The sequence below is a fragment of the Sinocyclocheilus anshuiensis genome, unplaced genomic scaffold (assembly GCF_001515605.1).
Source record: "Sinocyclocheilus anshuiensis isolate Anshui unplaced genomic scaffold, SAMN03320099.WGS_v1.1 scaffold217, whole genome shotgun sequence".
Taxonomy (NCBI): Eukaryota; Metazoa; Chordata; class Actinopteri; order Cypriniformes; family Cyprinidae; genus Sinocyclocheilus; species Sinocyclocheilus anshuiensis.
In genome coordinates this window covers 1,485,592-1,502,915 of record NW_015536538.1, presented here as the reverse complement: position 1 = coordinate 1,502,915, position 17,324 = coordinate 1,485,592, and the positions used below count along the sequence as shown (strand labels likewise).

Below are 17,324 nucleotides of genomic sequence, written 5' to 3'. Positions count from 1 at the left end.
CCCTGTGATTCTGTCTGCCGATCGTTGACCTACGCTAGCCCTAGGACTATTCTTGTGTTTTGCCCGCCATATACCTGTTTGCCTTTGTTCGACCCTGCCTGTTACGACCACGTCTCTTAAAATAAAGCTTGCAGATGGATCCACACGTCTCACGTCTTGTCAGCCCTGTGACAAATATAATTTTCATTATTATAATATATTTAAATATTTAAATTGCAAAATATTTTACAATTTAAACTATTGTCAAAAGGAATCTAATGAGAAACAATACTGACAATAATGAGAAAAGAAAAAAAGAAAAGCAAATTAATCTTTTAATTGTTAATTATTAAAAAATAAATTATATTTTGCTTATAGAAAAATAAAGCCTACACACACACATAAAAAATGGGTTCTTCAGCAGTTCTTTGTGCAGTTGAGGTGCTATATAGCATCGCTAAGTATATTTAGCACAATTTTTTTAGAGTGTATATTTAGCATTTAGAAAACTAATCCTATATTATGCATTCATAGAAATTGAAGCCTATATATTTCTATTACTTTGATAAATTATTAATCTGGTGAAATGAGAAAATGAGACTGAGAAAATATTTAAATTGCAAAATGTTAATATTCAAAATAATAAAAACAATTCTAAGTTGTAAATAAAAGATTATTGACTGTTTTACAAGAAAATACTACTTCACTTCAGTCTTTCTACTTAAAAAAATCACATCTCATTCAATGTGTTATTTGCCATTTCTCAGTAATTGTTTGTGAAATTTACTAGCAATTTATGAGTGAAAAATATTTCTAAACCAAATTTGTAACCTGTTGCATTTCTCAATAATTGCCAATAAAAATAGCTCGCTGTAAATGAACGTCTTCAACAGCTCTCTGTTCAACAACAAACGCTCGTCTATTGACCCGAGCTTGACAGTCAATAACATGTTGAGCATGTTCCCATTTTATGTCCTATAAACGGCACAGAAACACAGAGAATGAGTCCATCCGCCATTCCTGACTGTGGCTGTGAGTCAATATTAGAGCGGAGCAGAACGAGCGAGAGCAGCAGAGGAAATGGGCTTTTTCCAGACACATTCAAAAACACAGAGAATCTGTTCTGGCAGAACTTCAGCTCCACACAAATGCCAGAATAAACGTTTCATCTGTGTTCATTCTCATTACACTTAACCTCAAGGGTGCCTCTCATTCCAGGGCCTTTCAGTCTGTAACATCCTCTGAAGGATTTTTATCATGTAAATTCATGTATTCAATGAAAATAAGATGAAATACAGGATTCAGACACACTGATTTCAGTAATTATTGTCTGGGAGAAACATTTTCAACATTGATAATAATCAGAAATGTTTCTCGAGCAGCAAATCAGCATATTAGAATGATTTCTGAAGATCATGTGACACTGAAGACTGGAGTAATGATGCTGAAAATACAGCTGCGCATCACAGGAATAAATTAGATTTTAGCAGATATTCACATAGAAAACAGTTACTTTAAATTGTGTTAATATGTCACAATTTTACTGTTTTTGGATAAATAAATGCAGCATTGGTGAGCAGAAGAGTCTTCTTTAAAAAAAAAACTTACAGACCTCAAACTTTTAAATGCTAGTATTTTTTCATATAAATTTTTCCAAATGTTAAACCTCTCTATGAGTGAGCTGTTGTTCAAATGTTTGCTGTCATGAACAGACTATACGGTGACGGCAAAGAAAGGTGTGGAATAGAAATTGTAACATGTGCATGTTTTACTTCCTATATCCTGTTTACAATGACTAAGAAAAAACTTCATCTAAATCTGTGAGAGGGCCGCTGGTGGACAGAAGAGAGATTCGTTCATTCATTCAGTGCTAGTAGACACATGGCTGGAGCGTTTAATAACATCTCAGTCTTCATGGCTCTGTGTCAGTAAACAGACCGAGACCCTCCTGCAAACCGTCTGCAGACTGATGAAATCACACCGGCTTCAACAGCAGACTATAGAGAGACTATATATAGTATATACACACACACACACACATATGAAAGTTTAAAGAAAATGTAATTTGCTGATTTGCTGACAATTTGCCGATAATGTACTCATCCTCAGGCCATCCAAGATGTAGATGATGCTCTGCAGTGAATGGGTGCCATCAGAATGAGAGTCCAAACAGCTGATAAAAACATCACAATAATCCACAAGTAATCCACTCCAGTCCATCAATTAACATCTGGAGAAGACAAAAGCTGCGTGTTTGTAAGAAACAAATCCATCAAGACGTTTTTAACTTCAAACCGTTGCTTCCAGCTAAAATATGAGTCTAACAATAGAAAAATAACGCTTCCTCGAGTGAAAAAGCCCATCTCCTGTTTTCACTCACATCAAAATCCATCCACATATTTGTTTAGAGCTGTTTTGGCTTGTAAACGGTGCTTGATCTGCGCAGATTTCTCTCCTGATTCAGACCAGACCACTTTTTCACTGGAGGAAGCATTATTGTGGATTATGGACTTGTATTTTAGCCAGAAGCAAGAGTTTAAAGTTAAAACGTCTTAATAAGTTCTCCAGATGTTAACTGATGGACTGGAGTGGTGTGGATTACTTGTGTATTATTGTGATGTTTTTATCAGCTGTTTGGACTCTCATTCTGACGGCACCCATTCACTGCAAGAGGATCCATTGGTGAGCAAGTGATGCAATGCTACTTTTTTACCAATCTGATGAAGAAACAAACTCATCTTGGATGAGGGTGAGTAAATTTCGAGAACTATTGCTTTAAATCAGGGTTATTTATTTTCCATTAAAAAAGGTCCCCATCAGAACTAAAACTAAAAACAGCTTTTAGTATTGAAAGAAATGTATTCATAATTAATGTCTCTCTCACTTTGTTCATCATGTTGCACAATAATAAGTTAATTCCAACAGGGTTATTATTGTTAACTAAAACTAGGACTAAAACCAAAACTATTTAAACTTTTTTTTTAAATTGAAATAAAGCTGAAATAAAATATAAAAATTACACGAAAAACTTATTTCAGTTGGTCAAGCACGAAAACTGGAAATAAAATAATTAAAAACTAAAACTAAAGCTGAAAATAAAAATAAATTAAATGTAAAGAAATACAAAACAAAAACTATAAAAAGCAAAAAAAGCAAAATGACTAAATTATAAATAAATATTAGCTGAAGTAAAATTAAATATTGTTTAGTTAAAATCAATAATAGTTTATTTTTAAATTAAAATTAGTTTAACTAAAATTAAAATTAAAACAAAGTATAAGAATAAGCTAATTCTAAATATTAATAAAATCTAGAATAGCATATAAATAATACTAAAATAACACTGCATCTCAATGCATTCTGGGATTTCCTTCATGCACAGACTGTTTGTCTTTAGAGGAAGTTAAATATTAGGTGAAGTGCATGTAAATACTCAGAAAAGGGACATTTCATCCTATTTACGTCTGCAGCTCAACAATATTCAGTTTCCATCTCAGAGTTTGTAAAACGAAAAAGCAGAAATGACAAAGTTTTTGCTCGTTAGGAAATATTAAATATAAACTCCATTTATTCCAAAGTCATAATAAGAGTGAAAAATCTCCCAGCACACATCTTGAGCATGAAAACTTTCCCAAAAAACTCGACCCATTTCAACGTTTCCTCTCCCGTACAGTAAATACTGAAGGAGGCAGTAAAAGGTCTCGGACTCTGATGTCTTTGGCTGGATTTAATCTCAGCTCTCATTCCTCGGTGCTCGGGAAGCTTTCGTCCCATTTAAACATCTCAACTGAGAGCTCTCGGTTGAAAAACCGAAAACCTTTTTTTGTATTGAATGAACCAGTGATTTAACGAAGACAGAGTTCCGAAAAGAACCACAATCCATTTTCTCTATTACATTCTCTGCATTTCTGTTTATTGCAATTCAAACCACAAAAGACCTTGTTCATCCAAGTCCAGCATTCATGGAAAGAGTTTTATAATCATGGCAAAGACAAGGGAAGCTTGCAGCAAACTTCTCAAGATGTTTAAGACTGAAACCTGGGAAAACCAAACCCTTTAATAGTGTATATTTTACACTAGTGATCTGCAGTAGAGTAAAGCACTCAACCGCTATCTAATAAAAAGCCAAAATTACACAATATGTCCCTCAATGATCTTAGTTTAAAAGAAAATGCTTATATTTTTCATAACCAATGCAATAAATACAAACTCTAACATACTAATCTATTAATTTATAGTTCTTCATTTAACATAAAAGCAAAATTACATTTTATTATAACGCAAACATCACAAAAACAATTAAAATCGCTCGCTCTAGGGCAAGAAATCAAACTCATCGAAAATAGATACAGTACATTTGTCATAAATATTACTCCAACAGCTATATGGAGTGTTTCAAGTTACTAAAAAAAGCTTTAAATTAAATTACTATAATTAAACCTATTATATAGGCCTTTAAAATTCAACTCCAACCCGAGGGCTTTACATCCTGTGGAAACAGAGAGAAAGAAATACATGTAGTCAATTATTGCTCTGATTCGTGAAATATTAATGTGATGAAGTTACAGTTTTACACACAGAATCTTTACTTGTCACACAATTTCTGAACGCTGACACTTAACGCCAGAAGCACACACCAAATCTGCAAAACCATACGCTAATTCTGGGCTTTTGACTCAGTTTTCAATTTAATAAAACACTTTTTTGCAAAACACAACACACAATTCTCTATGTAACACACAAATACAGGAATTAATATTATGGCAAAGGTGTTTGCAAATGTTTGCTTTTGAGATGTGTTTGTGATATTTGCTTCATTTTGCAAGAGATGTGAGGCATTTTGCATTTTGTGTGTGCAATTATTGGATTTATGTGTAAAGAAAAGAGGCAAAGTTATGAAAATGTGTGTAAGCAGTTGAAAAAAAAAACTGTAATAAAAATGCATTTCCTCACCCAGTTAAGATGCAGTTTCTGGTTTGGATGTAAACGCCGGTGTAAATGACCTCACATCGCACAACGTTGTTGGAGAAGTCAGACTCGGGCACCAGGAAGTCTGGATTGACTGTGACCTGGAGAGGAAGTGAAATGCACATCAACAACAGGATCCGGTTCGGAAAATGTCTCTACATCAGCTTTATTTCTCACACCTTGAGGATGTAGTTTCCAGGAGGGACGTCTGTGATGTCGATCCACTGGCAGTCGATGTTGGCGGCGTATGTGTCGTGGCAGCCTGGACTCAAGCCCTGAAAACACAGCAATAATAACTCTAGCAAACCACACACAACGAATATGAGCAGCACACATTAGTTAGAACTTGTTAATTGAAATTGAGCTAAAATAAAATAAAACAGGAGTAGAAAAACTTGAATGAGAATTAGGAATCAGAAATGTATTACTATAATATTTCTATTAATCAAAACACTAAATACAACAAGCACAAATTCATCTCAACCAGGGTAATTATTGTCTAAACTGAAATTGTTTATTTTTTGTTAATTGAAATAAAGCCAAATTAAAATAAAATATAAATATGAGAACAAAAACGTAAACTAAATGCATCTTAACTGGGTGAGGAATGCATTTGCAACTAACCGTAATAATTGCTGTATGCAAGAATACAGGAATAATAATTCAATAATAAGCAATAATATGTGACCCTGGACCACAAAACCAGTCATAAGGGTCAATTTATTGAAATTGGGATTTGTTAGGATAGGACAATATTTGGCCGAGATACAACTATTTGAAAATCTGGAATCTGAGGGTGCAAAAAAATCATCTTTAAAGTTGTCCAAATGAAGTTCTTAGCAATGCATATTACTAATCAAAAATTAAGTTTTGATATATTTACGGTAGGAAATGTACAAAATATCTTCATGGAACATGATTTTTACTTAATATCCTAATGATTTTTGGCATAAAAGAAAAATTGATAATTTTGACCCATACAATGTATTGTTGGCTATTGCTACAAATATACCCCAGTGACTTTCATCCAGGGCTGTTATCACTAAAACTAAAAGTGTTACTATTTATTTTTTGTTAATTGAAATAAAGTGGAAATCAAGTCAAATAAATTACAAAATAAGATAAAATATAAATATGAGATGAAAAACTTTAATTAAATAAGTAAAAACTAAAACTGAAAAAATAAATAAATAAATTAAACCTTAATAGTAATATAAAAAACTAATAAAAATGGCAAAAGCACATAACGAAATTACCAAAAGTTAAACTAAAATTAAAAATGGGAATTAAAAATAAAAGCTCATTCAAAATATAAATAAAAGCTTTAATAGTATATAAATACTACTAAAATTAGATTCTTTTATAATTTTTATTAATATTAAGAATTTTTATATTTTCTGTCTTTATTTTAATTAAAGTAATTGTTGTGTTTTTGTAATTTTTATTTATTATTTATATATTTTTATTTCTTATTTTAGCTTTAGTACATCAAGTCAAACTGGCAATGCTAAAATAATTTTTTTTAATTTTTTTTATTTCATTTCAGGTAAAGTTTACTTCAAGCAACGACAATGGTTTTTAATGGTTTTAATTTTAGTGAACTAATAACCCTGCTGTTCGCTGTGGGAGACTGTGATGTGTGTGTGTGTGTGTGTGTTTGTACCTGTGTGTGTGCGGTGCAGGCGTATCGGCGGTGAAATCCAGGATCACAGCCCGTATCTTCCAGACAGAAACTGGCCTTGTGACCCTCTGCGACCTTCAGTCCGGTGTTGATGTCCAGCAGATCATAGTGACTGAATGCATCCATGCTGTGATAGTGCCTGTCAGATACCACACAGATCATGCACTTCTCATGTGTTATGATTAACACCGCTATAATGATTTGAACAAACACCTTTGCAACTGCATAGCAACCCACTGAAATGCATCACTCACATAGGATTTATAAAACACAGATCCCATTCGAAATTCTGATTCATTCTGATTTTTAATATTAATAAATGTAACTTTTTTTATTGAACAATAATGTATTTTATAATATTGCTGTTGCTGTCATTTTATAATAAGCAAGAAGCATGCATTGCAGTGATTGCAATACAGTAGGGTTTTTATTATTTATAATTTTATCATAATTTCTAATAATAATAATAATCTCATCACCCTGCATCATATTTGCTGAATGAAATCCAAAACTTGTTTCTTACTAGTAATTTTGGGCTGCTGATTTTAAAAACATTATGTTTTGCTGGAGAACGTCACGCTTTAAGACAAAATATTCACATTTTGTAGCATTTTTGCGGTGAAGACGTCTTGTATTCTCTATTAATCAGCAGAAAAACACCACGAGCACATGATTCCTGTCTGAATCTGAGCCAGATCACAACTATCTGTTCGATTCCCAGCCCATTTTCACATGTATGATATTATTTGACGCCTAATCCTGATGTCAAGGTCAGAATTATGGCCAGAGACAGAAGAAAATGCAAACATGAGCCTGATGTTTTTTGTTTTTTTTTGCTGCATCTGTGTTGATGTAGTAAGTATTTGAACATATTTTTGCAGATTGTATGTTAAATGATACATTATGAAAACTTATTTTTGGAACTTTTGAGTGCTTTTGTTATTTTGATAAGTGCATCAAAGCTGATACATGCATTTTGTAAAAAAAAAAAAAAAACTGTCATTGATTGAAAGTATTATTGCTATTTTTAATTCAGCATAATCAAATGAGGTAATATTATTATTATTTTTTTTTTTTTTGCAAGTCATCTGATTTTATTTCGATTGATTATTATGTGATTAATCAGACTCACTGATGACAGCTGTGCCACTCCCACTGATGTCTGGGTTTGACGGGCAGAAAGTCAGTCGTTCCCATGTTTCTGACCTTCTGTGGGAAGCGCAGCAGAACCCTGTAGTCGATGTCTCTGACTGTGGGTCTGTATGCAGATCTGAAAGATGAAAGACGGTGGAGGATGAGCTCATGGATCACTGGGTGACGAGAGGTCATGCATCCAGCCATACTGATGACTGCACCGCAAAAATAAGTCAAACAGACCATCTAAAAGCTCTCACCAATATTCAAAGCATGCAACATTTCATTTTTAGGGTACAGCACGCCTGCTTCAACATGGTAAGACATTGCAAACTCAAGGAAAAGTCCTCAGACACTTTCAAATCTTTGAATATGATTCAACATATTCAGACAGTGTGTCTGAAGTCTCAGTGTGTTTGAGTCAGCTGGTGTTTTGGTGGTTTTTAGTGGATGTACGAAGTCAAGTTCACACAAGGGTCATAGTAGAAAAAACCACAGGTCTAAATGTATCATAACTGGTAACAATTATGCATGATATCACATTGCATTATAAGGCGCACAATTAATGCATTAAAATAGCTCTTTAATGCATTATGTGTTAGAGACTTAGTGTCAAATGATGTAAAGTGCTTGTAAAGTGTTTGTACAATTAATGACATTTTCTTTAATAATTTGTATCTAATGCGATGACATTCAGACATTTTTAACCCTCACGTTGTGTTCTGGTCATTTTGATCCGTAGAGGATTTTCTTTTTCCCGAAATGCTATTTAATGCTATTGCATTGGACTAAAACTTACTGACTTTGCTCACAACTTTCCCTCCAAAAATCATAATTTTTGTACTTTTTGGGGATTTTATTCCCAATGTCTTACACTTGTGGTGTTCCTGGTCAAAAATGGCCGACCTATGAAAAAAGGCTTACAATTATGTCTCATTATATGATATATTATTACCAAATATCGGATTCAATCTTTTTATTAACTTGTTTTCTTTTCTTTTTGCAACTGATTGGTTATATGCACCTCAGTTTTTTAATGAACATTGCCAAAATGATCCACAAATAATGCTTTTTTCACTCAAAAACGGATGTATAAGTTCAGATAATATGGCATAATAAAATAGTAAATCCATTCAGGATTTACTCTGGAATATTTGCTCTTAACTCTTTTCATTACTGAACAAACTAATGTCACATTCGTTTTGTTAAAGCAATACAGGAAAAAGTCCATGTTCTTCAGAGAGTTAGGATATGTTTAATAAATCATCAACAACATTTACAGTATAAAATGCGTCTAGTTTGAAATACACCAAAAATCCCTGTGGGGTCCTGGGGTCTGTTTCATAAACAAAGTTTCAGATTTTTTGAAGAAAAGAAGGAAAGAAGAAATGGACATATTTTGAAAAAATGTCATTAAAGTAAAAGAGAGACACATAAAATACTATAAAATGTTATTTAATTTATGTGATATAGCCTAGGCCTATAAGTTTTTTAGGATTCTAAAATGAATGAATAAATAAAGGTTTTGAAAAAAAAAAATCATTAGTGCAAAAGACAGACACAAAACAAATACTGTTAAATATTTACGGGATATTGTGTCAAGTTTTTCAGGATTCTGAAAAAATTAAATATAGATTTGGAGGGGGGGAAATCTGTAGTTTATGCGATTTATGACCGGGAACACCAAATTAAGTCAAATATTTTCAGCACAACATGAGGGTTAAGTGTGACTTAAGTGTCTAAATATTTGTTACGGTCGCTGACTGTAACTGGACACAGATCATAATTCATAACGCACCGCGCCAGGCAGTTCTCCTCCGCCGCGCACCGGAGCGCGTACATCTGGACGCGCTGGATGTATGAGCCCGCCTGGATTGAATATGGATCTGGCACAAGATCCGGCAGACCTGCAGACGAGCACATATGCATACACTAAAACACGTCTGTTTGAAACAAATCCCACACATTCCCCCATATGTTGAGGCTAAACTCGTCCTTTGCGCGCAGTTCACCGTTCTGGAAGTATCTTGTGCCGTAACCGGTGCCAGGCGCCGCGCGGCGCGGGATGACCGTTCTGCCGCCGGGCGGATAGATGTTATAGAAAACCGTATTCCTGTTTCTCGGATCATCTCCTGCCATGCTTTCAGACGTGGTTCCCTGCTCCGCATTTGGAGTTTGCGCTCTGGAGAGCCCCGCTTCATTATAGTTTCCATTAGTTAAAGTGTTTGAGGTCTCAGTTGGCGCTTCCAGGTGTTGGAGATTGGCAACCGCTGGCGCCCTTCGTGCGGTAAGTTCCCCTTGAGCCGGGGCTCTTCCGCCGCCGGAGTATTCGGTGGCGTTGGATCTGGTTCCTGGAGCTGCTCTGAGCCGCTGACGCACCTGCATTTGTCTGGCGCCAGGTGTGCGGCTGTTGGCCGCGATGTACTGCATGCGATCCGGACCCAAAAGCGCGGTGTTGCCGCTACTTGTGGCCGCAGAATCGGACGCTTCCACTCGAATTTGCATGGTCCTGTCCCGGACAGCATCTCTATTGCTGCTCTGAAACACCCTGGACTGTCTTCTGGACGCCACCGGTGCGTGATACTCCGAGCCGGTGCTCATTAAACTGAACACCTGGCCGTTATTGACCCACTGGATCCGGTTCCTCCAGGGCGCAGAGTTTTGCGCGCTGATGAATTTATTCAGTCCTTGAAGTAAATAGAAAACCAAAATCAAGTTTGGCATCTTGAGATGCATGTTAGAGCTGGACGGTCACTGATGTGGGCTCCCAGCACAGATGTTCCTCTGCCAGTGGATGTGGGAGTCTGAGGTGCGTAAAAGGCATAGCTTCCTCGAGAGACTGGAAACGGACCGAAGAGCCGCGGAGGGACATTTATCAAATTGTGGGAGTTCATGCGCGCATGCACAGTCAGGGAGACTCGCGCTTAACTCTTTCCTCGCCGGACAAACTGCTGTCTCGTTAGTTTTGTTAAAGCAATGCAGGCAAACCTCCATGATCACTGGAGAGAGTTTGACTGTGTTTGATAAATGATCAACATTTAGCTACTTGAAAATGATAAAAGTTATGCAGTCTCTGCAATGGAGTCCTGGGCTGCAAATCTGGAGCTTTCTTTATGGAAATTATACTCAAGTTTTTCAGAATTCTTAAATTAATAAATAAAAATAAACTAAAGCAAAAGAGAGACACGAAACAATTTTTAGGAAAAAGAAATATAATGTATAAAATAATAATCATAATATAAATGATATAGGCTTACATGGCTTTCAGGATTCTGAAAATAAAAATAGATTTTTAGAGGAAAACGTTTTTCTTAAAACAAAAGGGAAACAAATCCAATACTATTAAACGTACTGTTATTTATAGGAAATTAAGTTTATCAGAATTCATAATTAAATAAAGTAAATAAATAAATACAACTGAATTTTGTTTTTTTAAATGCTGGCATTAAAGCGAAAGAGACACACAAAAAACATCCTGTAATTTATGGTGTGTGTGTTTGGGGTGGCGAAAAAACAAAAAAATAAAACAGTTATAATGGTTAGCCACTACATAACAGTTGAAATTGGCTTCATTATTATTTAGCACTTTATATTTGTGGAAAGACTCTATTCGTCTGTAGTAAACGCTGCACACCGGCATTCTGGTGAGATGTTTGTGAGCTGCTCTTCTGACAGCACCTACACAACAAACAAACAAACCATCCTCCTGTTAAAAACACTGAGACACTTCACTCTGCAGACCTGTTCATTTATACCAATCCTCAATTACACAGTCAGTGTTTCTCTATACAAAATATAAATCCTTTTGGTGCAATTTAAATGCCAAGAAGTGTTTGATTAATTCAAAATGAACTCACTCAGTTGAATTTGGTGAGGTTCAGTATCGTTAACTAAAGACACATGATGGAATATCAGCGAAAAGAAGGAAATGTCTGTAAGACTGATAGAGACATTGAATAGAAAGGTCTGGGGTTAAGCATGCAACAATGGTTCCCCGAGAGTGAACGAGACGCTGCGCCCCCTAGGGGGCACATTGGGGAATGCAGCCTGCATGACCGGTGTCTGAAGCACGCGTGAAACAACGCCAATCTATTGGTCCACCTGGCCCATGATGTCATAGGTGGGCTGACCGGAAGTATAAAAGGGCACCTGCTGAATACGTCATCCACTTAGCTGTCTGAAGGAGGCGTAAACAGGCATGGCGAGGGGGTCGCAGCGTCTCGTTCCCTCTCGGGGAACCATGGTTACATGCGTAACCCAAGACGTTCCCCTTCTAGGGAACTCCACGCTGCGCCCTCTAGGGGGCACATTGGGGAACGAAATCCAACCATGCCGTGCTGAGCAGAGTATGTGAGCGGAGTGGAGTGGCAACAGCGGAGTGGAGCGGCAACAATTTCCCCTCCGCGCTCCAAGCATTCAATAATCACTCCGCTCCAGCTCCGCTCCGAGTTCACCATTTCCCGCTCCTGCTCCACTCCTCGCTCCACTGATCAGAAACACCGCTCTGCCTTCGCTCCGTGGCTAAATTATTTCACTATGCTTGAAAAATCTAAGTTCTGTTCAGAAATTATATTAAACGAAAAATAAATGCATAATACTAGAAGAATAGTTTTAACATGGTTTATTGGAACACTACAATTAGCCCAAGTCCATATTAAATGACTGCTTAATTACGTGTCTGTGCAATGTCTCTCTACTATGGCGAAGCTGAGGGTAGTTACTTCAGAAACATAAAGAATATGCTGTAACTTTTCTGTTTTTAAGCTGATAAATCACAGGACAGCGTTGACCAAATTTTCTTCATTCCTGAATGTATGCGCGCGATCTGTACGTTATGTGCAAGCTTGTGTGTTCTGTCCGTGTGCAGCAATGTAGCAGCACATTAGTTTCGAGCGGAGATTAACAAACTGTACAACTTACAACAAGCTTTAACCTCCCACACATGTCCATCGCCATTTTAACCTTCATATGTGATCCACATATCTGTCAAGCTAACTAATTATGTTTAATGCGTGAGTTGGCATAATTTGTGCTCGTGACGGAGCGGTAGCGGAGCGTTCTCGGAGCCAGTGAAAACCTCAACGCTCCGACTTTCAAAAAATCAGCTCCAAGCTCCAGGCAAAATCGCGCCGCTCCACTCCTCGCTCTGCTCCGCTCACATACTCTGCCACCTGGCGGGGGAGCACCAAGGAAGCGACACACATACACCAAGTTCTCGGAGCCAGTGAAAACCTCAACGCTCCGACTTTCAAAAAATCAGCTCCAAGCTCCAGGCAAAATCGCGCCGCTCCACTCCTCGCTCTGCTCCGCTCACATACTCTGCCACCTGGCGGGGGAGCACCAAGGAAGCGACAGACATACACCAAGCCTTTCCTCAGAAAGGGGACATGCCACGGGCCGCTCACACAACTTGGCAGAAATGGGGAACCCGATTAGATCAAGTGGAACATCCCACTCATGTTAAGAGCACAACTATCCTCAGATAGCTATGCTATGTGAGCCACATGAGCCTGGATACACAAGACCACTGAAAGACTAACTAGAAAGCCTCTAGAGGAGCTCAAAGATAGCTACTTAAATCCCGGTAAGGAGAATAGCTGCTGAGCTAGAACACAGCTATCCTCAGATAGCTATGTCCTAAAGGTCTTATGAAGGCTTGTAGACCAGAATAACTATACACAGCTAGCCTAGATAGCCCGGCAAAACCTTCCTGCAAAGCTGCCCAGAGTGGGCTATCTACTTACAACCCTAGCAGGGGAGATAGCGCTGTCTAGGCAAGGGCTCAAGAGACCGCTACTTAAAACCCTAAGCAGGGGAGCAATCACTGAGCTAGCACATAGCTACCCTCAGATAGCTAAGTACCTAGGAAGGGGCTACCATAAGGAGGTCCGACTGAGACTACCCAGACCACAGAGAGTGGGCTCTCTACTTACAACCCTAGCAGGGGAGATGTAGTTGTTTAAAACTCAAATCTGCAGTTTATGTATAAAAACAGCGCCTGTTTGAAAATGTGCTTCGCCAATTTCGGAGACGGGAGCTCCACGCGATCAGCCGGCGCTCAGTGCTCATGTATCCCGACGAGAGCAGCCTCAACTCGGCTAGTCCTTCTGACATTTGCTGCTGGCTCTGATGTCTCTGTAGTGGATAAACTTAAGATATAATTCGTTTTGGGTAAATCTTAACAGGTAATCTTTGGTCTTTATTCTATTAACATAAAACGATGTACTGTACCTAGGAAGGGCCACCAGAAGGGGGACCGTCTGAAACTACCCAGACCACAAAGAGTGTGCTGCCTACTTACAAACCAAAGAGGGGAGACAGCACTATCTAGGTAAGGGCTCAAGAGACCGCTACTTAAAACCTTAAGCAGGGGAGCAATCACTGAGCTAGCACATAGCTATCCTCAGATAGCTAGGCTCTAGGAAAAGGGATCACTCCAGGAGAGGGCTAACTGCAACTGCCAGTAAGACACAGCTAGCCTCAGATAGCTGTATTCAAGTAAGCCCGTCCTGCCATAACAATGGCTGTAATATAACCACCCTCAGATGGCCCCAATCCGTGTCAGTCCCACGGTAGACTAGCGAAACACCGTGTGATTGACCAGGAGCTCACAAGAGGGAGATCTGGACCATCAGTAAATGATTCGCTAAGAGCGAACACATAAACATCGTCAGCCCGAGATCAAAGCCTGATGTAAGCTGTGGCCAAAACACTAGAGGGCTGGACACAGCTATCCTCGAATAGCAGTTCCCTCAGATAAGGCTGAAGACAGGACAAAGACTTCAGCGCTTGCTTGAGAGAGCTTGTGCCAAGGGGAACCCATGCCAGGATAGAACATAGCTGCCCTCAGACCACCATATTCCAGAGCAAAGTAAACTTGAGCTGGAGCATAACCATCTGCAGACAGCTACATTCTGAGCACGGACTGCTCACTTTGAAGAAGAGGAGCAGTGTACTCAGCCCAAACTCACTAATGGCGCTTTTCCACTGCGTGGTACGACTCGGCTCGGTATGGCTCAGTACGGCACGGCACAGCTCGGTTTGCGTTTCCACTGCAGTTCAGTACCGCTTTAGAGTGGGCGGGATTATTCACATGTCGTTATAGTTGCGCCGCCTCTATTGCCGCGACTCCTGAAAAACCTTTTCATTCCGTGTCGCCCCATCAAGCTCGCTGGATCCGCTCCTCTGCTATCAACAAGAGGAACGTCTGTACTTCCTCAACAGACAACGAAACAGCCACTTGTTGGTTGTTAAAAAAGGTGCGCTCGTTCAAAACAGCTGCATTCGATCCTTCGCTGGCTGTGCTAATTTAAATCTAGCGGTTCTGTTGTGTCTGTGTCGCAAGTTCAGTGATGCAGGTAGTGACGATTCTCTCCGGCCAATCCGTGATCTGCAGAGTTTACACGTCACGTTTTGGTAACGGTACCCCAACGGTTGGAACCCCAACCGAGGTGGTACTAACAAAAGTACCAGGTACCAGGTACTGTACCCAGTGGAAAAACCCCCAAAAGTGAACCGTACCGAGCCTTACCGTGCCGTACCATGCAGTGGAAAAGCGCCATAAGCAGGATTCAGAGGGACCGCTCACTTAAAAATACCCAGACGCGGTCTCACTCCTAAACCCATCTGGCTTAATACGGGAAGAAACATTCCCCATAACCACTCTAGGTGCTGAAACATCCTGGGTATTAAAATATATTCACGCCCAGCTAGGATCTCCACACACAAGAACATGCGTAATAGAGAGGCACGGCCGAGCTGAATATAGCTCGGCCCACGATCTCGCAGGATCAGGCTGAAACGACTCAATGCTCACACTTCATCGTCATAACAACCCAATAGTATCTGCAACATCTGACAACCCATTTAGAGAGGGTATGCGGATCCAGCAGATCACGACGCAAAATTGTGTCAAATCGCAGCAAAAACATATATTTTATATACGTTAATTTAGATGTGTTCGTAACAATATAAATGCATAATATAATATTAAAATATAAATAACTATTTTTAAATACATTGCATTATCGAAAACTTACACATTTTTGAACGATTACAATTTAATTAAAAAAAGAAATGTATTAGCTAGTAAACAAGTAAATCTACACATTCTGAACAATTATACTTTAAAGCAGCGTATTAGTAGTTAGTTAGTATGCTACACTCTAAGAAAAGTCTGTAAAAAAAATAGCACACAATCTACTATGTTAATATGAAGGAATTTTCTGTATTGATTTTTCCACAGGTTTTTTTTACCTGCATTTTTAATTACGCATTGTATTTTGTGTTTTCGGGTTACAGGGTTACAACGGATAATGTCCTGGAAAATTACTAGCACCTTTTCCATTTTTCTACATATTTTTCTTACAGTGTAGGCTACTAACTCATCAACAATCGCAGGTACAAGCTACTAACAAAGTGTCTCGTAAATGAACAATAACAGTATTCAGTTATTATTATTATTACAATAAAGTAACCAGTTGCAAATAGCAGCTTAATTCCTGTGATGTGTGTACTGCTAGGCATCTTCGGTTTCCTCTTTTTGTGTAATTTAAATGGTAAATTGTACCTTTTTATCGTTTGAGTCACTTATCAAAAGTTGCTAAAAGTTGGCAAATACATTTTTAAAATAGCTATATTTGTTGCTAGGTGCTTTTGGAAGAAAAAGTTTCCAGGGTAATCTAAAAAGTTGCTAAATTTAGCAACAAAATTACGAAGTTGGCAACACTTCTCATCACAATGATGTCTTCGCTGAGACAAACGCGAAAGCAGAATATGCCCTCAAGTGTTAGAATCCAAACACGTGTCCACTAGACGGCAGTGCGCACTAACAGAAACGCATACTGACTGATTCAGAGCCATTGTAATCAAAACCCCACAGTTTCTTTCTCTAGCATTGCAATTCATCTGCAATAACAACACACGGAAAATTACTGAATAAATGACTGAAAGCTTGAAACTGTGTTTTCAAGACAAGAGTATTTCTCGATGTCAAAACTATGGCTTGATATTTTTAAATGCTACTCTTTATTTTATGTTTCATGATTGTTTGTTTTTCATAATGTTCTTATTGTTTAAATTTAGCTGAAAAGTTCATAATAAGGTTAAAATTAACTGCGAGTTCCCAACGGGGTTATTATTGTGAACTAAAACTAAAACAATTAAAAAAAACATTATCATCACTTGAAATGCAATAAACTAAAATGAAATATAATATTTTTAGTTTAAGTAAATTAAATAAACTAAAACTAAAATCTACATAAAATGAATAAAAACGATAAAAAACAACATTACTTAAGTTGAAAATGAAACTGAAATTACTAACTAAAAATAAAATCAATTCTTTAAAAACAAATTACAAGAGATAAAAAATTAAATATAAACATAAACAGTAATAAAAAACTTAAAAACTGGAAAATATAATGTACATATATATTTTTTCAAAATATTAACAAAAACTGTAAGAGTAGGCTATTGTAATGTGAGGTTTGGGTTTTGTTTTTGTTTCATGTTCATGTCCATGTCTTTTATTTTGTAATTGTTTCCTGATGTTAGTGTCATG

At 37.6% G+C, this 17,324-nt stretch overlaps 1 protein-coding gene across 1 annotated transcript; it reads right to left on the bottom strand.

The window, feature by feature from the left end:
• Positions 1-4,928: 4,928 nt before the first annotated feature.
• Positions 4,929-10,587, bottom strand: LOC107696862 (protein-lysine 6-oxidase-like). Its single transcript, XM_016497402.1, has 6 exons — positions 9,775-10,587; positions 9,561-9,669; positions 7,761-7,898; positions 6,611-6,767; positions 5,127-5,222; positions 4,929-5,048 (listed from the first exon to the last, which is right to left on the bottom strand). The coding sequence occupies exons 1-6, from the start codon at positions 10,496-10,498 to the stop codon at positions 4,929-4,931; spliced, it is 1,344 nt and encodes a 447-aa protein (XP_016352888.1). The 5' UTR covers positions 10,499-10,587.
• Between the last annotated feature and the right edge of the window lie 6,737 nt (positions 10,588-17,324).